Source organism: Watersipora subatra, chromosome 4, assembly GCF_963576615.1.
Source record: "Watersipora subatra chromosome 4, tzWatSuba1.1, whole genome shotgun sequence".
In the NCBI taxonomy this organism is placed as follows: domain Eukaryota; kingdom Metazoa; phylum Bryozoa; class Gymnolaemata; order Cheilostomatida; family Watersiporidae; genus Watersipora; species Watersipora subatra.
This window is the reverse complement of record NC_088711.1, coordinates 32,287,777-32,314,742: the sequence shown is the minus strand read 5'-3', so window position 1 is coordinate 32,314,742 and position 26,966 is coordinate 32,287,777. Positions and strand designations below refer to the sequence as shown.

At 36.0% G+C, this 26,966-nt stretch overlaps 1 protein-coding gene across 5 annotated transcripts; it reads right to left on the bottom strand.

The window, feature by feature from the left end:
* Nucleotides 1-809: 809 nt before the first annotated feature.
* On the bottom strand, nt 810-26,862 carry LOC137393366 (tumor protein D52-like). Of its 5 annotated transcripts, XM_068079887.1 has the most exons (8): nt 26,689-26,860; nt 11,480-11,574; nt 9,265-9,413; nt 8,869-8,958; nt 5,228-5,288; nt 2,966-2,983; nt 1,643-1,675; nt 810-1,301 (listed from the first exon to the last, which is right to left on the bottom strand). In XM_068079887.1, the coding sequence occupies exons 1-8, from the start codon at nt 26,738-26,740 to the stop codon at nt 1,218-1,220; spliced, it is 582 nt and encodes a 193-aa protein (XP_067935988.1). In that variant the 5' UTR covers nt 26,741-26,860; the 3' UTR covers nt 810-1,217. The 5 variants fall into 5 exon arrangements, with proteins under 5 accessions (XP_067935988.1, XP_067935990.1, XP_067935991.1 ...); XM_068079889.1 differs by lacking the exon at nt 2,966-2,983 and having other exon boundaries at nt 26,689-26,859; XM_068079888.1 differs by lacking the exons at nt 810-1,301; nt 1,643-1,675 and adding an exon at nt 1,353-1,564 and having other exon boundaries at nt 26,689-26,862.
* Between the last annotated feature and the right edge of the window lie 104 nt (nt 26,863-26,966).

The following is a 26,966-nucleotide window of genomic DNA, read 5'->3' as shown; positions in this document are numbered from 1 at the left end:
TTTTATGTTGCCTTCCATTCTTCAAATAGACATATATATGCATCGCTTGCATTGGCATATGTCATGTTCCAATAAATATTATATCATTGCTGAAGTAAGCTTACATCTTACAGCTTACAATTATAGCAAGTAGCCATTTATGCTATCATCATCACGTGAAAGCAATTTTAAGTTATGTAATTCATCATGCTCTACAATTAATTCAGATTTGATCCTTACTTTAACCTGCCTTCGTGTCTTCATACATGGCTGGTAGAGCGACGAGTGATTTACATGTATATGTAGTTACAGGCATGTATATTTTAAACTACATTTTCGGAAGTGTGACTTTTGCGTACAATTTTGTTTGTGAACTGTTACAATGTATCAGAAATTATTTGACTTCTGATCCGCCTTTATAACAGCAGTTCCATGTACAAAAATTTATCAATGTAGGTGATTATCTATGAAGAGTTGTGTTCTTCATGAGCAAACAACTGATGATTGAACACAATTGGAAACTTGTAGCATTATAAAGAATGAAAGCATCATGGAAACATTGAACAATCAGCTGGTAGTATACAATGGTCATTCACTGTTAAATATTACAAATATGACTTCATGTTCCATCAATGATGTCAACTAGTTTGTTGCTGCCATATTGACGCAATAAAATTAGTATTCTAAAAGGATCATCAGAAATCAAAGCACATCGAGTTCAGAAGTTATGCGAGGACCATCAGTCATGTATCTAAACCGAATTGTTAATGCAAATCACCTGTGTTTAACCTTATATATTACTAATGCAAATTATGGAAGTTCCTAAGTGGTACAGAACTGATGGGATAGCATTTATTTTCAGTCAGCGGACAAAAAAGTATTTAAAATATTAGCTGTTACACCTTCAACAATGTTAGTTGACAACGATATATGATATAAGATGACTTCTCATCAAAGAAAGATCAGATAACGAGAAAATAAACAATACTCTGCCATTGTACAAAGCTGGGACCGTTGTGAACAGATTAATAAGAACTAAGGTTTCACTGTCAGCGATGATTAGAAAACAATTCACTAGTTTCGAGAAATTACCAAATAGATGAAACACAGAACTATGACACAGATAAAGATGATACACCATGGTTACATAAGACCTACACCTAGTAAACGATACAGTTAACAGGAATATTATGTGTTAAACAGTGTCTGCATTGCCAAGTTGCCCGTACGCTCACCACTCATGGGTTTCCGCTAGCCTCAGTAGCTACATCTGTCGCAGCCTCAGCGGGTGAGGGTTCGTGCTTAATGCTTCCAACCTTTGCCTGCAAGCGCAATGATGAACTAAAAATGCATTGGAACAGCAAACTGTGCAGTAGTGGATGTGATGTATGAGTACAAACAAAATGATTATCGCAAAATGTGCAGGACAAACAGGTGTTGCAACAAAGCACAAAAAGAATATAATGGCCGGCTATTAGAAATCGGAATAAAATATTATTAGAAAGCTTAAAAAGCAATGAGCCATGAACAGAAATGATGCAAAAGGAGCATGGTTTACCTGGGACAAAGGCGGGCCAAAAGGACGCTAAGAAAGCATATCTATACAATGAACTCATAAGAGAGAAAGCACACTACTACTCTGCACACAATAATCTCGACTCACCTCAGGCCCAATGGCAAACAGCGACTTGGACCTCTAACATATATATCAAATGACTCAATAAAACGGAATAAAGCACACAACTCCTGATATTAAACTAACAACTCTAATTATCCAGTGTGCAGTAAATCTCAGCAACTTGTACTACTGCACATAGCAAAAATGATGCGGTATATAAATATATATAATTATATATATGTGCATTAGCTGAATGCCCGGCATTGCCTGGGTAATATAGTTTTTGCAGAAAAAACTTATTTTCAATTAACAAACAATATTTATCATTCCAAATTTTAAATGCAGGTGTTTGTTTATTTCTGTTTGTGCTAAAGTTTGATTAAGATCATGCTATATATACATATATTTACAGCATGTTGGGAATGTCAGTACGCATGCTTCATCTAGTAGTTCAGGCGTGCTAGGTGAATCCTGAAGCCATCTTAACCAATCACTATTGAAGATTGCCAGATGTAATAAGTATGCGCACAATTAGTCATAGTATAGCAAGTGGGCAGCGTGGTGTAGTGGATAGCACGCCTGTCTGCAGAACCGGGGTTCCAAAATTCATTCCACTGTGAAGCATTTTATCATTCATATAACTTTATCAGTTTAACTTGATGTATGGATGACAAATGACAAACACTGAGATTTATATATAGTTGTATTTGTATGTCTGTATGCCTGTCGTTCCAAGTCCAGTTATAGCAATAAAGTTTTAGGAACAGAAAACCGCTTCGCACTGGAAATTAACCGGTATCTACTACACAACACGGCCTACTTGCCATACAATGGAATAAGTGTGCACATACTAGTTCCACCTGCTAATCATTAATGGCGATTGGTTAAAATACTCACACTTCAGCTAGCACACTTGAACTAATTTACTAGAAGACAAATGTGCCCAGACTTCCCCAAAATGCTATAAATATATGTATATATAGCATAGACTTAAAGACACAGATACAAACCAACAACTTCATTAAATAATGAGGTGTAGAACAGTAAATGTTTTATACGTTGATGAAAAATAAATTTTTTTTACCATTTTTTTATTACCCATGCAATGCTGAGCATTGAGCTTGTAAATATACATATATTATATATATAATTATACTCTATATTATATACATATAATATATATTATATGTATATATATATCAATATGGGCAAGATTTTCTGTCAAAACTATTCAAATACGCTAGGCCATGCAAACTTAAACTAAGAGTCCATGGACAGCGAACAAGAAGCTATTATGGCAGAAGTTGTCCATAAAAAGGGCAACGATTTCAACAAAAAAGAAAGCAAATTAACAACATATAAAAATACCTTTCGGCTCCATTCTTGCTGAAAATAAACCATCATAATCATTATGAACTAAACACATACTTATTACATAGAGTTAGAGCGTGATAAAAACTCAGCCATCAGCTTAGCTATTTAAAATCTAGTCATTAGTCTTAGTGTGTTTGTGACTCAATCAGCGGGTTAGCATCAGGCATCAAGCCAATTGTAAATATTAGGTTCTGAGGGAGGGTCAAGATCAAGTACGGTATGTAACAATAACGTAATAAGCATGCATTGATTATTTTAAAACTTCAAAATACAATGTGTCCAGAAATTGGCAACCATTGTATTGCAAGCTCAACCTAATATTTAGTGGTCTCGTTCTATCACTGTTTCAAGTTTCCACAAAAGCAGACAACCCGAGATTATTCACTGAGAAACACAGTGCCAGGAGAAGCCATTATGCAGCAAAAGGTTAATTCATCGCAGCCCTTCAGGCAAAGAGTAAACAATTACTCGTTTTCTTTACATACACTGTGTAAAATGAGAGGCCCAAGAACTCAACCATCTTGATCTAACCACTCATCACTCACGCATCACTTATAACTGCTTAATAACAAGTGCGTGAACAGTGTTTACAGCAACTCTTATAACTGCTTAATAACAAGTGCGTGAACAGTGTTTACAGCAACTCTTATAACTGCTTAATAACAAGTGCGTGAACAGTGTTTACAGCAACTCTTATAGCTGCTTAATAACAAGTGCGTGAACAGTGTTTACAGCAACTCTTATAACTGCTTAATAACAAGTGCGTGAACAGTGTTTACAGCAACTCTTATAACTGCTTAATAACAAGTGCGTGAACAGTGTTTACAGCAACTCTTATAACTGCTTAATAACAAGTGCGTGAACAGTGTTTACAGCAACTCTTATAGCTGCTTAATAACAAGTGCGTGAACAGTGTTTACAGCAACTCTTATAACTGCTTAATAACAAGTGCGTGAACAGTGTTTACAGCAACTCTTATAACTGCTTAATAACAAGTGCGTGAACAGTGTTTACAGCAACTCTTATAACTGCTTAATAACAAGTGCGTGAACAGTGTTTACAGCAACTCTTATAACTGCTTAATAACAAGTGCGTGAACAGTGTTTACTCCAAGGTCAACTCCAGGTCACACAACAACATAAGATAAAAAAGAGAGCACTGTTTAAAATAAATCAATATTGAAGTGAAGCAGAAGGACAGCCAGGAGTAATTAGAAAGACAGAGTACACATAGTATGTGTGCATGAGGATAAAATCACTGTGATTACTCTGAGGAGATGGATGTCATTCATCCTTTGATCACAAGCATGCACGCAACCGGTACAGCAACGGCGATGGCATGGCCAGATTTTAGGTGGCAAATATGCGGTGTAACCGACTGGTGAGACAAAAACCAGTTTACACCAGAATATAAAAATGGTTCACCGCGATTGATTGTCTAGAATTTGACCAAAATTCATGTTAGTGATAGAGAAACTAAGATGAAGTAAGATAACGGCAATGAACATAATGGTGAGCTCCTTTCTTATAAGCTCATGGTATTGTCCTTGATAAAAATCTAATTTAACCGTCATTAATTTAATCATCAAATTTGAGATTAGCTGACCGTGTTTTTCAGGAATCTATTTATGTTCTAAATACTCTCATTTTATTTATTTACTATTGTTAGATAAAACACTCAAGGCTGAGCAGGGGCTGAGCAGGTGCGCCTCAGCACCCTTAAGCATACAGAAAGTTTTTTTCTGGAATTCTCTTAGAGCATGACAGCCATTTGACACTTACAACAGGAGTACCACTAGCATACTGCCCAAGTAAAAAAGACAAGGCAGCATGTCATTGTAAGGCAGACGCGTCAGCAATCGTATGTAATTCTTTGTTTGTAATCATGAATTGGTAGAAGGATAAAACAGTGAAAGAAACTGCAATAGAATAGCTTCACGTAGCTTACATTTTGTGCAAAATGGTGGCCAACGCCTCAAATGATTTTAATAATTAGCAACGCGATGAGAGATGAGGTAGTAGATGCGCCTTTAAGCCTGAGAATTCCGTGTAATAACAACAATATCATACCCTAATGTGAATCCAGAGGCACCCAGAGGGTTTAAATTTGAACTCTTTTGACCATATGAAATAATATAGTAAATTGGCTAAAAAATGGGTCAGTAAATTGAATGTTAGAAAAGAAGTGACGACAGGAAGCAAGAAACAGAGGTTGAAAGCCAATCAGCAAACAGAACAATGCTGTGCAAGATTATACCTTTACGCTATCGTAAGCACTTCCTACTTTCTCCTCGACCGATTTCATAAACTCTGAATTTCTGAAAATACATACATGTATGTGTGTTATTTATAACGAAAAATGGACAGAAACTTTACCTTCACAGCTAGATACGCTCCGTCAGCCTTTTCCTTTGCAACATGCCTGGCAATAGAGAGGGAATAGCAGTGTTGTGCATTAGAGTTGCACGATGAGCAAGCTATGTCTTTCCCCGCAGGAATAAGCAAATAATCTAATGGTCACAAGTAATACACTGTACAACAACTGTAATTCACCTACAACAACTCTATGTACAAGTACATGGCAAGAGCAGCCCATACTAAATGGTGTGGTCATCCAGCAATGCATGCAAAATGTTCTACATCAGAAGCTTTGGATAAAAACTGCCAAAGAATTGAAGCTGAAAATTGTAAAATGTAAAAATCAATTTGGTTTGGCTTAATTAAACTGAAGCTTGCGTTTAATTCGACCACATAGGCGACTTTATCGCTTCTTTGGCATCAAATAATAAACGGAATATTGGCATCCATGATCCGCCGTGGTTGAAAGCTGGATGAAAAACCAAATGCTGTCAATAGAATCGCATGACAAGAGATCAATAAATGACTGGACCGATGTTAGTTTCTGGAACTCGGTTCAGATGCGTGTGCTTATTCTTTACAAACTTTGAGCGAGATCCATGTACATTGGGCGCTTCACTTCGGTTGCCATCTGATCAAGGTACAAACAACGCTATGAGGTGAAATTATATGCATGTCAGGATGACTTCCGTAAATAGACTTGACTATGGGTTGATGTTGTTATGGGTGACACAACTGGCCATAGCAACAAGCGTAGTGCATGTCGATGCTTCATAGATTGATCCTCCGGGATCTCCTTCAAAGCATGAAAATGTTCCAAACTGCAAAGCCTTGGCTTTTGCAGAAATATATGACATTTTTTACATTAAAAACTGGTTCCTAAAAGAAATTCTCGATAAATAAAACTAATATCATCCATTTCGACCGCTGAGAATGACATCTAGATCGTATTCAAGACTGCATATTTGACTTGCTGCTACAACCATTCATTTAATGCCTGCTATAAACAAATAAAATTTACTGTACAGTAGACACTACTACAACGTAAATAATCCATTCCAAAAAATGTTTACCTTATAGGGAATTTAAATTAGACAAATGGTGAAATACACGCAAATTGCCTAATCCGTTTCAAGATACAGTCAAACATGGATAACTCGAACTTCACGGGACCGAGCAAAAGTGTTCGAATTATCAGAGCGTTCAAGTTATCAGAGCACTGTCACAAGTCCATAAATTTACTTATTTATTAGTAGATACATGTACATATACAAACTATAATATAAATCAAAAGCACAAATGGCTTGTTTCAAATTAAATGCTTCTAATGTAAAGTTTAAAACGTTTTTATGAAAAATTATAGAGATTTTTCTATCACTTGAGATTGGTTTGTTGTTTGAGGTGATGTTATTGCCAGGACGTTTTTCAGATTGACATTGGCAAAACTTGATCGTTGTTGAAATGCTCAAAAGAAAAGACATTTTTTTCTTTTGGGGTTTTACCCACGATCAATTTTGCCGTTTTTTCTTGAAGTTTATGCAAAGATTATCTTACTTTATCTGGGATTCGTTAAGAGCAACACTCTGAGGCAGTTCAATTAGAAGTTTTACGAGGTTTTACGTACATTCTATATCACTCACGTTTTTTTTAATAGATACTTATTGAATGTACACACGTATTCTGTGTTTAGGTCAAACGATGAATAGTTTTTTGTAGCTCAGACAACGTTAAAGTTTAATTACAACAATTTTTAAGACGTTTTAAACATTCAACATTCCGACGTTGATTCAACACGGAATCAACGTCGGAAAACTATTCATCACGGGCTAGCCGGGTCACGCACTCAAGGATTTTCGCCACGCACATACAAAACAAAAACAACATGCGATTTTTGTTTTGTATGTGCGTGGCGAAAATCCTTGCGCGCGTGACCCGGCTAGCCCGTGCTACTCATCGTATAGCAGTATAAATCAAATTTTACCAAACCTTTAGAAAAGTCGTTGACAAAAATATTTTGCCGATGGTGGTAATAACGACGCTTATGAATTACGAAAAGATGAAGTTTACCTCTATGGCTTTGAATAAAGTGATTTTCTAAAGCGATAACAACCGTTTCGGTAGCCGTTGGACAAAAAAACAGTTCGAATTAACAGTGTTGAGTTCGAGTTATCTATAGCAATTTATTATTACGTGGGAACGGACCAAAGGAAATGTTCGAATTAACCATGTGTTCGAGCTATCCGTGGACGAGTTATCCATGTTTGACTGTATTTTCAAACTCACCCTTTTGACCATACAAAAAACTAGAGTTGACCTTTTAATTTGTTGGCTGAAACGTAACTGCAGTGTTATTATTGGCATCGACAACATTTCTCTTTTTTCAGAACACCTTTTCTCGTTTTACGGTTAATGATTGCGGCAATTTTACAATAAGTTTGGTACATTTTCGACATGATTTACAATGATTGCTTTATTTTTTATAGACAGCAGTCTACTTTGCAAATGAAAACTAATAACAAATATTTTATACGTCTACAATAAAGTGAAACAAAAACATTTGGTCACTATGATATGAGCGGTGTGTACTTGCCCGTCGTCTATTTGTATCTAGGAAGTCAAGGTTAGTATAAAAGATATCTTTCAACGATACTCCCAACTCGTGACATTCGGATTGCCACATCGACGCTGTAACACAGGCAACAACCAATCGCCTTCAAGTATTTATCAACAATTGCGCAGCTACTTATTCTCTCTGTTTTGTCGACACATCTGATGATCCATCATGACGAACTAGAATGTCACTGAACTTGTATATGTAATAGAGATAATGCTACACGTATGTTGTTTTGTCTCACAAGTGCAGCGACATAACTACAAGATTATCGTTATTTAAATCGAACATGAGAACTGGCACCGATTTGACACTTTACGTTATATGAAACTTTTTATGTAGGAAAAAACAAAAACTTTACATAAATTCTTTAAATGTGAAACTTACGTTATAGAAGTGTCTACTGTATTTTCAAACGAGAAAAATACCAAAAACTAACTACAACTGAAGTTAAATGACCTCAAATAGGAGTAGCGGAAACTGTAAATTTATAGCAATAAACGACCGGTCTAGACGGAAAACCATGTAAAATGCAGAGAGAAGTTCACTAGTTCGCTAACCTAATTCCTAGAATTTAGTTACATATGATTTCGCAGACTGCATGATGCCCCATCTTGTTAATGCCACATTATCTAATCAAATTTACCGTTATCAATGAAAGCAAGGAGATGTATGCAAGGAGATGTATGAACTCACACCTCATCAAGATGACTATTCAGGAAACCTACTGCACACACATAAGACTAAATCAAGCCAGCAGCAGGAATTATGCTGGTCTCTAGTCTTAATCCTTCATACCGCATCAAGTATTGACATCAACAATATTGATGTCCTTTGCCCTATGCCAAGTGGACAGTTGATAGAGAAACAGCTGGTATTGATTTAGATTTTAGACCATAACACAGGCTCAGACAGTCGACCCCACTTACTTGACATCTTCCAGCTTCCTGCCGACTGTGCTAAAGGCAGCACTCGTCTTCTCGCCAGCACTCTTAAAAGCAGAGTTAGCTTTTAACATCCTGTAAAGGATGTTAAAAGTATATGTGTATTTATAAATAGTGTTTAATGATTACTTTAACAAGAATTGTGCCCATGTATGTGGAGAAGGTAAATGATAACAAAGGGCAGATGGTTATCTTTATGTGAGCAAAATCAGCTAACATAGAGATGTTGATGCTCAGGACTCATTATTCCTAGCCTTAATAGATGACTTGTCCACAGCATACCTCTAATTTTAATTTCAAAGCAATAACTGATTTATAATCACCGCACATATGAAGTGGAAGTCTAGTGCTAGGAGTATAAGAGTATCAATTATGACTCACACATCCGACTCACTAAGCCTAGTGATGCTCTCATTCATGTCCTTTGAGAACCTCGATACGATTCCAACACCAAGTAACTTTTTTAGGTCATTGACGCGCTTTTGCTTGGACGCTAGCACCTGCTTTAGAGTGTTAACTTCCTCCTCTGTCTACAGCATACAATGAAAAAGCTTTTGACCGGACTAACCATGATTCAGTTTTCTACTGAATCATATAAAATAGTCATAGTTGAATAGTACTTGTCTTCACAAGTCTGCCAACAAGTTTGGACATGACCCAAATATAGGACAAGAGTTGGACATGACCCAAATATAGGACAAGAGTTGGACATGACCAAATATAGGACAAGAGTTGGACATGACCCAAATATAGGACAAGAGTTGGACATGACCCAAATATAGGACAAGAGTTGGACATGACCCGAGTATAGGACAAGAGTTGGGCATGACCCGAATATACATGTAGGACAAGAGTTGGGCGTGACCAGAGTATAGGACAAGAGTTGGGCCTGACCCGATTATAGGGCAAGAGTTGGGCATGACCCGCATATAGGACAAAAGTTGGGCATGACCCGAGTATAGGGCAAAAGTTGGGCATGACCCGAGTATAGGGCAAGAGTTGGGCATGACCCTGTATAGATGGCTTGCCTAAAGGTCCGGCCACACATAACGAATTATTCGTTCAATCTGACCGAATTCACGAATTTCACAGAATTCACAGATTTATTCGGCCGAATATCACAGAATCGCCTGAGCTGTGCATGCACACCGAATTCGTCAACGAAACGCTTTTAATTGGCTAACCAATTTTTTTAGCGAGCACAGTTCTAGTAGCTTTGACAAGTGGTATAGTCCAAGACACGTACAACGACACGCAATAAAAGTATCACCGCGATATGACTTGATACATACGATGCAACGGCCTATATGCGCTATTGTTGGTTCTCTCTCGTTGGTTCACCATGGCAAGAATTTTTCATCGTGTATCCAGATCTTTCTTTTAGATGTTTTAGAAACTATGAATTATTTCTTTTTCAATAATAATAATTTCTTTTTATGCAGCAAAAGCTCCCTCGCAAAAACAATCGCTATCTCTAGCGCATATAGGCAGTTGCATCATATATATCAAGTCATATCGCGGTGATACTTTTATTGTGTGTCGTTGTACATGTCTTGGACTAAACCACTTGTCAAAGCTACTAGAATCGTGCTCGCTAAAAAAATTGGTTAGCCAATTAAAAGCGTTTCGTTGACGAATTCGGTGTGCATGCACAGCTCAGACGATTCTGTGATATTCGACCGAATAAATCTGTGAATTCTGTGAAATTCGTGAATTCGGTCAGATTGAACGAATATATCGTTACGTGTGGCCGGACCTTAAGGAATGCTTACTGTCTTCCGTAAATTTATCTGCCATATCTGAGTAGCTTTAAGATTGAAAACCCAACTGTAGGGACCTTTACCATAGTCAGGTCAAGGCAATAGGAATGTTGAGAGGTTATCATTTTAGTACAAAATTAAAGGCTACTTTTTTAGAATACATTTGAAATTTACCATAAAACCTCTAATTGAATGCCATGGCGCTCTAATTTTCAACCTTCTCCCTAAGGTGGCAGTCAAATGGAAAGCGGGGGTCAAATGGAAAGTGGGGGTCAATTTTTAACTAGCTAGCTTTTATAGTTTTTGTGAAACCTTTTGTTTTTGCTTGCTTGAATCAATCATTAGTACCGCAGCAATTATCATAGACGAAAATAGATTGACCACGCTATCCGCAACCGTGATTTACTATTGCCGAAAGGCGGTCGTTGATGCTCGGCAAAGCATCGGGAAAGTTTGACAGCTGCAGTTTCCCGGAGTCATCCATATTGCTTCGTCGATGGCGTCAGTTTACAATTCACATAATCGACGATGAACTACCAAAAGTAAAAGGCTGAAATATGGAGATATAGTGTGAACTATATACGGCGATATCAACCACTTGTTGCATTTGATACCAATCAGATGAGCACTAGTCAAAAGCCTGAGCCCAACAGAATAAACCAGCCTATGACTTCCTGATACAATAATATGCAGCTGTTATGAATTCATTAATATCGTTCAAGAAAATGAAGCTAAAATAATTGACGCAAAGACGAGTTTGACTTCTTTTCGGAAAAAAACCATGTCACATTACCAACACACCAGATACAATCAAGCGGGGAGAGATAGTTGGTTACCTTGTGTAATTCCTCCAACCACTCTTTCTCTTTGAGCGCCCTCTCCTCAGCTGACATCTCTGCGGTTTCCTTATCTGGCTTTGGAACAGCTCCATCTAAACAAAAAACTAGGTCACTAAGCAACAAACACTAGCACTAAGCAACTTGTGCTAATCTAAAGACGTCTGTTGTATGACTACAACTTGTGCTAAACTGAAAACCTCTGTTGTATGACTACAACTTGTATTAAACTAAAGACGTCTGTTGTATGACTACAACTTTGCTAAACTGAAAACATCTGTTGTATGACTAAAACTTGTGCTAAACTGAAGACGTCTGTTGTATGACTACAACTTGTGTTAAACTAAAGACGTCTGTTGTATGACTACAACTTGTGTTAAACTAAAGGCGTCTGTTGTATGACTAAAACTTGTGTTAAACTAAAGACGTCTGTCGTATGACTACAACTTGTGTTAAACTAAAGACGTCTGTTATATGACTACAACGAATATTGTACACAATTAAATAAATGTACATGTAAGTAAATGCTCCCGCTATTGTTCAGGCTGTCCAAGTATCGACTCTGTCAAGCCATTTGGCCGCTTCAACTGGTCTGCCGTGTTGCTTATTGTTGGCAATGTAGGTGGCATTTTAACACAAATTTTTACGCTAGGTAAATATATCCTGCTCTTTAAAAAGTGAGGTTTTCTCTACAAAAAAGGCTACAGAGTCATAAATCTGCTTTCAGTTTTATATTATGTATTTAAAATGTTTATGGAAAAAAAAATTGGCTTGCTAACTACTGCAAGTCCAAATATCTATAGCTATGGATATAGATAACAACTGATGACCTAACAATTCCTGCTGATGACAAGCGACTGATCTCAAGGTCAACAGTCGAATATTTGTCTTTGTTTAATCTCCACCGTCAATGCTGTCCTCTCGCATCTTCAAACCTTGAATGAGTTTAGACTAAAAGCTTTATCATGAGTACCCTTTTAATTTAGCAATATTCTAGGAATGGCATTGTGAATGTGGCATCCTTCTTGTGATCACGCTTTGTTTGTTGAATGGTTATATAGGCTATACAAATTATAACTCATTTAGTATTGTCGATAGCGTGAGAAATCAGCGACTATCGTTGACAACGATGGCAGAAATTTATTATTGGCTAGCAGCAGTTCAGATGCAAACAATTGTGTAGTCATACAAGATACGTCTTTAGTTGAGCACAAGTTGTAGTCATACAACAGATGTCTTTAGTTCAGCCCAAGTTGTAGTCATACAACAGATGTCTTTAGTTTAGCACAAGTTGTAGTCATACAACAGATGTCTTTAGTTGAGCACAAGTTTTAGTCATACAACGGATGTCTTTAGTTGAGCACAATTGTGTAGTCATACAACGGATGTCTTTAGTTGAGCACAAGTTGTAGTCATACAACAGATGTCTTTAGTTGAGCACAAGTTGTAGTCATACAACAGATGTCTTTAGTTGAGCACAAGTTGTAGTCATACAACAGATGTCTTTAGTTGAGCACAAGTTGTAGTCATACAACAGATGTCTTTAGTTGAGCACAAGTTGTAGTCATACAACAGATGTCTTTAGTTGAGCACAAGTTTTAGTCATACAACAGACGTCTTTAGTTCAGCACAAGTTTAGTCATACAACAGACGTCTTTAGTTTAGCACAAGTTGTAGTCATACAACGGATGTCTTTAGTTGAGCACAATTGTGTAGTCATACAACGGATGTCTTTAGTTGAGCACAGATTTAGTCATACAACAGATGTCTTTAGTTTAGCACAAGTTGTAGTCATACAACGGATGTCTTTAGTTGAGCACAATTGTGTAGTCATACAACGGATGTCTTTAGTTTAGCACAAGTTGTAGTCATACAACAGATGTCTTTAGTTTAGCACAAGTTGTAGTCATACAACAGATGTCTTTAGTTGAGCACAAGTTGTAGTCATACAACAGACGTCTTTAGTTTAGCACAAGTTGTAGTCATACAACAGATGTCTTTAGTTGAGCACAAGTTGTAGTCATACAACGGACGTCTTTAGTTTAGCACAAGTTGTAGTCATACAACGGATGTCTTTAGTTGAGCACAAGTTTAGTCATACAACAGATGTCTTTAGTTTAGCACAAGTTGTAGTCATACAACGGATGTCTTTAGTTGAGCACAATTGTGTAGTCATACAACGGATGTCTTTAGTTTAGCACAAGTTGTAGTCATACAACAGATGTCTTTAGTTGAGCACAATTGTGTAGTCATACAACAGATGTCTTTAGTTGAGCACAAGTTGTAGTCATACAACAGACGTCTTTAGTTTAGCACAAGTTGTAGTCATACAACGGATGTCTTTAGTTGAGCACAAGTTTAGTCATACAACAGATGTCTTTAGTTTAGCACAAGTTGTAGTCATACAACGGATGTCTTTAGTTGAGCACAATTGTGTAGTCATACAACGAATGTCTTTAGTTTAGCACAAGTTGTAGTCATACAACAGACATCTTTAGTTTAACACAAGTTGTAGTCATACAACGGATGTCTTTAGTTGAGCACAATTGTGTAGTCATACAACAGATGTCTTTAGTTGAGCACAAGTTGTTGTCATACAACAGATGTCTTTAGTTCAGCACAAGTTGTAGTCATACAACAGACGTCTTTAATTGAGCACATTTGTGTAGTCATACAAGAGACGTCTGTAGTTCAGCACAAGTTGTAATCATGCACATAATAGTTGTGAGAAAGCCCATTTGTTTTGCGACAGTGCGTTAATTCAATGTAAAACGCTTGACAAACTAACTCAGCAGACTTGGGCATTGGTCCCAAAATGACCTTCAGAGTAAAGATACGTTAATGAATGGCAATAATTTAGTTATACTTTTTAATAACATTTTCAATGCAAATATTATTAAACATGTGTCATAAGTTGAACAAGGCGGCTGAGAAAGAAAACTCAAATAACTAAATTTCAAGGAAAGTTTGGCTCAAATATTGTGTACAGATCTAAATTATTTACTGCAATAAATATCAGTCTTGCCCAAGATTTTAAGAGACTAGATCCCATGATACTCCTTTGGTCATTTCTTCTCAATGTTTTGCTAATTAGACAAAAAGCTAATAAAATGCCAGAGTCATAACCCATCATGCAACACTTCCCAAATCATGAAAGTGTGTTTGGTATACATTCTTAGCAACAGATGTGGTTGTCTTGCACCAGTAAATAGTTCATACTCAGTCCTTACTCAGAATCATAAACTTTTTACGATATTGAGAAAATGTTGTGAAGGCTGCTGTTGACACATAGAACTTAGCAACCCTAGGACACTTATATTTCGCTAGTATTTAGTTTCGTGAGTAGCTCACAGAGTAAAATTTCGAAGCAACTTAATTTCGCAGCTCTGATGAGTGCGAAAATATAGTGATGTGAAAATAAATGCAGTGGAACAAACATAATTATACTCCTCAGGTTCGGTTCACCGATAAAAAAATTTCAATTTGCGACTAGTTTGTAATTGTGAACTGCAGGTAGAATGGTGTGGGCAAGGTCGATAATGCAATTTGATCGCTTGCTGCCATTTGTTTCTTGGACTATCAACAGGCCAGTTTTCACTGGGGCAGCTGGCCGGCTGAGCCGCCCCAACTTTTTGGGAATTTTTTACGGTAAGTACAGTCCAACTCGAAAAACTCGCACTCAGATAAAATGTAACATTTCGTCTCAAACACAAGGTCAACTCAAACGGATTTGTTTGGTCAGTTCCAACGCAATGATAAATTCCTTCAGATAACTCGACCTCAACATCCTTTATTCGAAAGGTTATTTGCCCAACGGCTATGGACGCGGTTTTTATCGCTGTAGAATGTCACTTCATTCCAAGCCATAGAGACAAACATCAACTTCTAGTAGTTCTTAGGCATCAGTATTATCATCATCAGAGGCAAAATATTTTTGTTAGCGACTTTTATAAAGGTTTGCAAAAGATTAAGTTTTATCAATCACCCGCTTGGCCATGTCCCATCGAAAGCGTAAAAGCCTCCGAATGAACTTAAAATAAAATCCGCAAAATTGATCTTTGTTAAAACGCTCAAAAGGAAAAGATGTTTTTTTCTGAGCGTATTAACTGCGGTCATGTTTTGCCTATTTTAATTTAAAAACGTCTCGTCAGTCACATCACTTAAAACAAAACAAATCTCAAAAAATTACAAGTTATTGAAGAGGTGTCAGTGGTGAATCCAAACCTTTCCAGAGCCATGCTGCTTGTGTAGTACTGCGAGTGTCAGTGCATGTGTCTTATTTTCTTTCAACACACGGTGCTCACTGCATTGATTGATGTCCCCAGCAAACGATAACGCTAACTAATGCATGTGCATTGACATCAAATTCCTATCATTATAAATCATTCCTAATGGGAAAATAATCCTAAATAATTGCAAAATAATAACGTAATAAATTTTGACAGTCAAATTATTTTGTCGGTTTATATTTTAACGATGCTATAGTGGTCGTTAAAAACGTTAAAATAAATGTCGTTGTAAAATTCAATTATACAGTATCAATGAACAAAGCTATTTAGTTTCGCTTTTTCGCTCGTTTGTTATGATAGTTTAGTTTCGCACATGAAACTTTCGCGAGAGGATGACACCGCGAAAACGCGAAATTTAGATGCCGCGAATACATAAGTGTCCTAGGGTACATGTAATAGTTAGTAGTAGGATTTAGTTAAGATATGGAGTTGACTAGTTGGTGATGCCTAACACCAAAAGAAGGATAAAGAGATTCATCTGTATTCATCTATTACATCATGTTCCTCTTCATTTATTTATGAGTCTGATGTGTAGCTTTAACTTAAAACAACAAGTTTAGCCAGAAATCTAGTTAAACTGGCACAGCTGAACTTACACTTTCACACACTCAGCATCAACCTGACAAGCCTCTATGCTGACCTGTACTACTACTGCTAACATGGTTAACACAACTTTTAAATACAATTATGCTACAAATGTGTATGCCTGAAATGGCCCTGCTAAGGTTGCCAACGCTCTAGCTTTTAGAGGATAGAAAATAACTAGGTCACACATGAACTAAAAATAAATTCTCTCATACGCAATACCAGCAGATACACTTACTGGTTCGTATAAGGGTATCTTATACTTCATGGTTATTCTAAAGGCAAAGCCATCCAAACGGCGGAGCACTACTAACAAATGTATTATTTGATGTGTCACGCCATACAGTACCAGGGTGACATGATGTAGCTGTAGTCGAATTAAAAAACAATTAATGCATTGCAAAGACATAATTTAGAAGGATAACCCTGAGCAGAGATGTGAAAGTAAATCTGTTGTGAATATATAACATATCGGCTATCTTTCCTTCAAGCGCATGAAATTACATAACACTGAAGTTTTAAAAGCCTTCTAAATGATTAATGTAGTGTTTATTGAACTAGCATGTAGTCAACAAAATACAAATGCAAGCTGTCAGCATATATAGGAATAAAAATCATAAAATTGAAATATGCAAGCATTTTTATATACATATTCTTAAGCACTATTTACCATAATTAGTGTGCACATGCCACAAATTTTAGTACATTAAACAGCAAAGCTCATATTTTGAGCTATAAGAAGCCTTGAGGGCTGTATTTGGTAGTTACGTGTAGTTACAATGTAAAATTATGTGATTACGGAAATTAAGTAACTGCAAGCAAAAGCACATCGATTGTCAATATATTCATATATATATATATATATATATATATATATATATATATATATATATATATATTCATATATATCTTTACCTATATAAATATATACATGCATCTATATACATGTATATATATATATACATCTATCTGTATAAATGTATATATATATACATACAACAGGCAACCCAACATCAGCTATTCTGTATTTACAGTATACATTTAAGGTACAATAGCAGGAAGCAGAATATTGTTTTACTTTTTGCCATGTTTCTTAGCATGAACAGAATGTACTTAATTTTCCATTTCTCACTCGGCCTTGCCTTTTTTAGACCAGCTTTATGATTAACTCATCATAGAAAGTCTAACTGCAATCATTTGAACGCTATTGTATGGGCCCTCATGTCTGATAAGCCCTATCAGATAGTTCAGACTGTTTGAATACTTGATTTCATTCATTCCGCCTTTATTGCTTTTTAGTGCTTCATGCAACCAATTTGAAAGTTTTCTAATGTACCATACTTTTCGGACTGTTAGCGGCTACTTTTTTCCGATGTTTTGAACAATGCGGCTTATAAAAATGTGCGGCTAATCTGTGGTTTTTTTTCTATCACCGCTAGGGTGCATTGATCGGAATTTCCGGTTAGTCCGCCTCTAGCGTGAAAGAAAAAATGAAACTGCCTAACAGTACTATTACGTTAGGCACTTGATTAAAAAGCGTCGGTTAATAGCGAACAGTGCCGTTAGGCACTGTTCGCTATTAATCGTGTCGTAAGGCACTGTTCGCTATTAACCGACGCTGAAGCAGTGCCGTTAGGCACTGTTCCGTTTTAACCGGCAAAATTGCTGCCGTGTTAAAAAGCACCGTCCTGAGTTCTGCGGCCTATACCAAGGTGCGATCTACCCTACAGGATGAATTTATTAGCGGAAATGAATTTCGCGAAAATTGTCATTTCATGCATATTCGCAGATTAATTTATTCGCGCCTGAACACTGTCACTCTCTATGACGAGTTAACTCTATTGCGTCTAGCAATAGAGGTAACCCTACGTATGCGCAGATTGCGTATTTTGGTTTTACTTTGCTTACAACTACGGTTCGATCGTGCTAAGCTATAAATTTTTGCTGCGTTCAGAGGTTTTCACGAATATTCATAGATTTGGAGGCCTCTGATGAACCAACAACTTGTGGTAAGTAATGAGTTTTTTTTTCAAAACCATTTACTAAATTAGTTGAATTTTACTTTAGTTTTTCGGTAAAACGCAATATTTATTTTTTCCATCCCTACCGCTTCGTTATTTGTTTTAGTGTGAGAGAGAGATTTTTCATCATACACGGAGGCACCATGACTGCAAGGGTGGTAGATGTCATTCTTAGAAGATCACCAATTATTCAGGGAAGTTTTGAAATTAGGTAGAAGTGACTGCGGCTGCTAACGAGAAGAATATATCTGTTTTAAAAAAGGAACAAAAAACACTTTTAGGAGCACAAAATTTTTGGCCAACCGGCAGAACTTTGCAATAGTAAGCCACGAGGAGAGTTCTGATGATAACTTCCTTACCAGCCATGTAGTAGCGAGAGAATCGCCTTTAACATCTACCCCAGACAGTGACAGCGATATAGAGCTGCCTTTACTAAAATAACTAGTTAGAGAGCACCATTACACGCTAGTATTCACCTATCAAGAGTACCAGTTTAATTTTATTGCTAGATAACTGCCATATGGACTAAACTGTTTATATTTACTCCATTCATCGTTTGTAAAATATTATTTGTATTTGAAATACTTTATTTGTACACTCAAGTGTTTAATAAATTATAATATATCTATACATGAAATGAAATATATAATATAATCATGTTTGCTGCAGCGATATCAAGTTGTTGTTGTTGTTGTTGATGAAGGGGTCTAGGCTGACTGGTTGCTTCTCTGCCAATATTCCTGCCTTGATGAACTACTTGTCTATAGTTTTCGTAATCGGAATAGGTTATATTTCATTCTTAATCTGCAGTAAACACAAAAACCAAAAAATATTAGTAAGTGTTAAGGAAGTACAAAAACAATAGCTGAAGTATTTAATGAAAGCGATCAGTTTTTAAACAAAAGAATGAACTAACGCAGTTAATTATGGAAAAACGTATCTGCATTGCAAATCAAATACATACCATAATGTCCAGATCAGAATCATTATCGTCCTCAACTACGGTATTAGAGATTAGAGATGCCCCGATTCTAATTTCACCAGCCGATTCAGATACCGAGTCGATATACCGATTCTCATTGAAAAAAATATAAATACTGATGTATTATTTGTTTGTATTTATGGAAAAAAGCCATAGGCCTACATGTATTATATACATTCGCATACTGCCTTACTGTGCATCTAGTAACAAAACAGTCCATGGTTCTTGAAATTTGTTATTAATAATGGTGATTACTGTTAGTGGTACAGCTTCATCTGTAATAATTAAATATTTCTTCTACTGCTAAATGAACTGCTGCGCTTGTACTGTGTAGAGCAGATAAACGTTTCGTTTAATTACCGTTAGTGATTCAATTATCTCAGTGAGACGTCTTTATCTTCTATCACTATCGATGTAGCCAGTAGTACTGGAGAAGGACTCACTTACCACAGATGATGGAGGACAGGCTAAATACCGATAAGCCACTGAGGTTATTTTATGTGATACAAATGATACATCATATAGTCAGGATCAAGAGAGAGATAAATAACTTTATGCATCGGCTGCTCAAATTACTTTCGTAATGCTAGTAAATAGAAACATTCCACCGCATCCCTGTTTCTCATGATTGTTCTTTTGTTCGTGGTTGGCTGCAATAAATCATATCGCTGTAATTGGGAAATACCACACTTTGTGATTACATCCTGACTAAAGCCAAAATATTCCTCAGCTGTGTGGATGTTTAGTAGGCTACAGACATGAAATAGATTGTGTGACAGGCTCGGAATTCATTAGGTAAAAAGAAGGAACTTGCAGCTGATGATTTGTTATTAGTGTAGCAGGCTAAAATAAGGTTTTCTGCTAAATAGTTGACCTGTAAAAAGTATGTGAAGTTCGCGATTTTTTAAGAAAAGATCGGCCGATACCGATTCAGATACTTAACACCCATATCGGCACCGATACCGATTCCGATATTAGAATCGGAGCAACTCTATTCGAGATTGATGGAGTTGATTCCAATGTCAGAAGACTGTAGGAGAGATTTTTGCGATGACGAAGCCATGCCGAATAACTTGTGAAAACCTTGAATAATTTTGTAAAGAAGTTCGATACAATGACAATAAAACTCGAAGCCCCGGCGATGATTTTCAAGAAGTTTTGGAACTCGGCTACGTTTAGTACTTCTGTCTAGCAGCTATTTTTGCGATGACGCCATTCTGCATATCTTGTGACAACCTTGAATAATTTGGTAAAGAAATGTGATGCAATAGCAATGGGGTTAACTCAAAACCCCAGCAATGATTTTAAAAAGATTTTGGAACTCAACTGCGTTTAGTATTTATGCCTAGCGGCTAGCTTTTAATTTTGAGACAGTAGTTATTCTCTCTTGTGATTAAAAATAGAACTATTTTTTCGCGGAATTCAATAATTCGTGGAATTGACAGTTCACGAAATCGCGAATTTTTATAACCATCGAATATTTTCATCTTGTAGGGTATGTATTGTTTTATTATCGTTTTTTTAATAAAGCAAATGTGGCTTATATAGGGGTGCGGTTAATAGTCCGAAAAGTACAGTATTGTCATTTCATTTGATTCTGCCTTGTTGTTTTTTTCCAGTTAGTATATGACATCGCCTCCCCTCGATATTTTGCCAAACAACACCATGACACACACAAAGATCACAAACTTCTTTGTAAAGTTTCATTTAAAGGTTGACTTGCAACAAAATTCCCATTACAGTTATTTGGTATCAAAAGATTCGCCATGTCTTACTCTGCTTTGTAATAGGTGCAAAATGTTTGGAAATGTGATTACAAGCTCTTAAAAGCTCAAAAACGAACAGTTGATCGTCGTTGTCACGAAATCGTCGTAGATCGGAATCAGTTCATTTCTCTGACGTAGTAAATCCATTTGGTTATTGTTTTGACATGATGTTCTCATGTGAATTGAAAGGCCAATAAAAGTCTCAATATAAAACGTCTCGTAGCACTAGTTTATGACAAACACTTCCAGTTTTACCGAAGAGCCCTTACCAAATATAGATGTTCGCTAGTTTGCAGTTTTGTTTCGGCTTGCTCTAATCGTCTAGTCGTAATGTGATCATGTGACCCATACTTCCTGCCAAACAGCGCAGAACAATTTTTGCAGCATTTTTCTGCTATGCCAGGTGACCAACAGGCTCGTCATGTTTATCAGAGGATGATATGGAGGAGCTAAAGTTAAAAAATTAAACCAATTTTTACGGTGGGTTTTGAGATATCAGTGCTCAAAAATGACAGCATTACAATGATAATGAAATGGACGGGTAAGAACAATAGACATGGTTTTATTGAATGCGTGAAGTATATTTGTAAAACTATTTTGACGAATGAGGTTGCATGAAAGTGTAAACAGAAGCCATCTTGTTCAATTTAAGTTCAATTTTTAGTTCAATACAGCAGTTTCGTGATGGCGGCGATTAGCTGTTCGTTTTTTAGCTTTTAAGAGCTTGTAATCACATATCCACATATTTTGCACCTACAACACAGCAGAGTAAGACATGGTGAATCTTTTGATACCAAATAACTGTAATGCGAATTTTGTTGCAAGTCAACCTTTAAGAAGCAATCAATGGTCACCACTAAAGGCGTAGGGTTTAAATGGTGAGTTCACACTCGATGGGGATATACCTAATGTTGCTGTTCTAATCCCTTGCGTCGCTGTTTTTGGCAATTTTCTGAATCACTTTGTATATAAATTCATGTATGGGACAATTCTGAGATAACCAAAAATTGGTAACTTATTTTAATCCAAATTGTGCCCAAGTACTTGAAAATTTTACATCGACTGTAAATATTGATCAATATTAAGTTTTCTGTTTTACCGATGCAATGATTTAACATAAGTTGCAAAAAGCACATTTACTAATGCTTCTAATGTTTGTGCAACCAGTCATTAATAACGAATAGCCAGAACCACGCTCAAACTGCAGATTGGAATATTTAAATACAGTAGACAATGTAGAAAACCTTCTATACAAATTCCATGTAACGTAATGAAAAAATTTATGTAAAGTTTTTGCAAGGTAGTACGTAACTACGTACTACCTTGCAAAAGTTTGTAGTAGTTTGTACTACGTATAAACTACATAGTACGTAGTTAGTACGTAAAGTACATATAACGTAAAGTTTCAAATCGGTGAAAGTTCTCAGTCAATTTGAACGACAGGCGTCTCATAATTGGCCTTGAAAATATCATTTTTTATCTTACTGCAATATGGCAAGAAAATAACATATAGCGGTATTGCTATTATAGATACTGGTACCCTGGCAGTCTGGTGTACCTGGAGAGTTCACCAGATGTGCCAATGAAACACAGAGAATAAGTAGCAGTACAATTGTTAACAATTTTCAAAAGGCGGTCGATTAGTGCAGGTCTTAAGAGTGGCGGTCTACCAAGGTGAGTCTCGGTTTACCAATGTGAGTGTCGGTTTACCAAGGTGAGTGTCGGTCTACCAAGGTGAATATATACCAAGGTCACGAGTTGGAGTCTTGTAGAAAGCAATCTTTATCCTGACCTTTAACCCTGACTTTGGACAGACAGATGCAAGGACACAGCTTTTATTGTAGTAAAGATATAGGTATATTTTGCTTTTACTTTTTTTTTGGACACACAATTTTTTTCTCTCTGCAGCAAACCTCTAAACCATTGCTGTCAGAGAGCGACAAAAAATTGATTCAATTTGACATCGAAGGTGTGCACTTCCCTTAATGTGAAAACTATCATAATCCCTAACTATCATAATCCCTATCTGTTTTTTCTCTGCAGCATAAACCATTAGACCTTGCTGTGAAAAACTGTAAAAAATTTATTTACGATGAGAACTGTGTGCCCACTCCTTAACATAAGATCACCGTAATCATAAACACTATGCAAAGTGAAAATAGTGCAAAAAAGGCAAAAGTTGTCGATACGAATCAATAATACAATAGTTACTCTACAGTCAGTAAATTAAAAAGTTAAGTTCGAAACTTTAGTTTTTCCCTTTTTAAAGGGCCAAGGGGGTGAGTTTGAGAAGATCTTGGAATGGATTAGACTATTTACATGTATTTTATGTTTCGTATAATGTACACACCGTAAACATTCTTGGAATGGATTATCTATGTTGTAGGGATTACTACTGTAGTTAACTACTGTAGACTTGCAGTTAACTCCTAGTTAACCCATCGTCTACTGTAGTTAACTACAGTAGACGCTCCTATAAGGTAAATAATCTGTTCCGGGAACGTTTACGTTGAAATTATGTTATAAGAACATTAAAATACATGAATATTGCTTAATCTGTTAGAAGATCTTTCCAAACTCACCCCTTTGGCAATGCTGGAAGGAAAATCTTCACTTAACTCTTTTAATTTGTAAGCTGTGCCGTAACTGCAGAATTATTGGTTTGCATCAACAACTTTCTCCTTTTTATGATCGATCTCACTAGTTTTATAGACCATGATTGCAGTAAATTTACAACAGTTGATAGGAACTACACATTTTGGACATTCATTTACAACGATTCGGTTATTTTTCTAAAACGCAAGGTCTATTCTGCAAAGTAAAGCAGATAACAAATATTTTGTACCTCTACAATAAAGCAAAACAACAAAATCTTTTTACTATAAAAAGCAGTTCTACCTGTTCGTCGTCTACTACTATCCAGTGGTCAAGGCTAGGATAAAAATCATTTTTGACGATGCTCTAACTTGTGACAATAAGACTGGTAGACCGACGCTGTAACACCTACACTTACCGATCGCCTTTGTATTTATGAGCAATTGAGCAGCTATCCTATTCACCTTTTTGTCAACACATGTAACGATCTATTACGATGAACTAGAATGACGCGAAAGTTATATATAATATTATAATTCATTGTACGCTAATCGCATAGTGTTTGTACTTCCGCAAGTGCAACGAAATAAACTAACATTCAAATCGATTTTGAAAACTCACCCGACTTGGCACTTGACATTTTTTTTACATAATCTGGAATTTACATTATAGCAGCGTCTAGTGTAGTTGAAAAAATGTCTTTATAGTTTGAGTTAATTTGGACAAAAGCCAAAGAGATTTGAAATTTGACATATAAACTAAATAAAGCATATTGGGAGTTGGATAAACCAATCAAATAGCAGTCACATTTCATCGGGTGATATTAATCATTTCTAAGATTTCTTCATAGAGCAAGATAATTATATGTTGATGTTGTAACAAACACCGTAGTTTGTTTATTTCATAAACACAAAAAACTTATTGAAACATAGTTGAAGCAATTAAATATAAAAATCCGACCAAAGCATTATATAAAATCACATACAAAACCAAATACAAAATTATAAATGAAAATTAAGATGATAATCAATATAATTACAACTTTTATCCCTCACTCGATACGTTATACAGTAGTAAATGAGTAGCATTTAATAGTGTACAAGTAAAGGTGATGATAGGGAAACAGTGTTAGCCCAACCTAGGCTATGTAAACCTAGGCTATGTAAACATTACATTAACACAACTTTTTCACATTTCCTTTTTGTTTCTATTCTGTTTTTTATTAAATATTTAATCATGTCAGACCTCTCAATTTGCACTCACTTGAAACTTTTTTTGTGTGTTCACATTCATTTCTTTTCCTTTCTCATGATAATTACTAGACGGCTATTATTGCTATTGCTTTAATTCTAAAATATTAATTGCCTTTTTCCATTTCACACAATTGCTGCCACTCACGCTAGTCTTACTAGAATCCATGATTTTGAAAATCAAAAAGGATGATATGAAGCTTATGATGTTTAGTTTTATTTGAATACGGTAGAGCCAAACTATGCACGAAGAGAATTGCATGTATACTTTACTTTACATTTTACTGATTTAAAAACCTTTAAAAAAAACTTTTAAAAAAACTTTCAAAAAAACTATCAACAAATATTTTGGTTTATACGGTATATATGTTGGAAAAATATATTTTCTTCAAATTGACATAGGTTAAAAAATCTTTATGCTGTATGACTCTACTGAGGAGTTTGCTCTCTTGTGCCTGTATTAATGAAATCTTTATCAGTATTAACATGGTGGTAAAAGTTAGTCCATCTGGTTAAATTCAAAATTACTGGCAAAGACAGTTCGGGTAATGCGCTTGATATAAAATGACAAGGCTCAACATTATGTTAAGTTCAACACTATTTTCAATCCGAGGTGATCAGCTTGATCGGTTTATGATGTCAGCAGCCATCATAAACCTATCAACAATACTATTGGTATCGTTAATAGATCTATAGTAACCATAGAGAAGTTGAGTATTTGAATTAGGATTAGCTGAGATAATCAGAAAAATATATGATTATGACCATAAATTATTATAATATCATTGTTTAGTTGCTTAATGAAAATAAGAGAACACAGAGATTTAACTGACCTATTCTGTTGAATATCTGCTTTGCTTCGTAGATGTCCCTGTACTAAAATACTTGTCAAACATATCTGAACTGTTGAGGGTGAGTTAGGAGTTGAATTGTACACATCAGGCAAGCGATTTCATTGGTTAGGCATTATTTAACATTTGGTGATATGACTTTAATCAAAGCAGTGTCTCACTAATTTGATTTCAACAGCCCTACAGGAGTACCCTGACTTTTAATTTGCATCAAACTATGTTAAACGAAAGTTAAAACATAGTTTCTTCGTAAACGAACATGATTTCAGGTTAACGGTTAGTAGAAGCAGCAGCACAGGAATACCAGCATACCACTGAAAAAATCAGGTGCACAAACTAAGTGTAGGTCTTCTTCACAACTGTTGGAAAGTACGAATAGTTTTTTTTTCGTTTATTCTAGTTATTAATTACAAAACCTAAAACTGATACAAACCAGTTTTTAGATGAACAAAATCTAATATTATGCATACCATCTGTTTAGTTCCTGATATATTACGATTTTATTATTATTGGCGTTTTTCTCAAGTGCAAACCTGTGCACATTTTACAAATTCAATAGTAGCAGTCAATTCTTAATTTTAAACGAAGTAATCAAGTATGCTGTGAGTGGGCTCGAAGGAGCTTGATTGAAAGAAAATTATTTTCATTAACCGGGTTACAACAATTGACATTAAATTACGCAAACCAGAAAGTTTTGCGCAAATCGTAGTTACGCATACAGTAGCTATGTAGGTTTGAAATAGCAACCGAGTTGCATCGTGTTAGATTGTTGTATTAAGATACCTACCATTTCCTGTTAAAAAATCTCAGCGTATGTATTACAAAAAACTACTTTACTCAGCCTTTGTACAGTGCAAGGGTATGATTTACCATCTGGTGATAAATGAGTTTGTGTCTTTTCGGAGGTATCCATGTCTGCCATAGCTATGTTTCAATGTGGTCGACAACACTTGAACAGATGTATGACGGAGAGGAGGACAAGCGTAGTGATCAATTATTCGCAAAGCAAGTAGTGTTATATTCTAAAGCAGCCTTCGTTTCACAAGAGCTCACAAAATGACAAACCCGAGGACAAAACGAGCGCTAAATAGTCTCCTTATTCTGGGTCACATACCGTATTAGACTCAAGTTATTGAAGCTTCGACAAT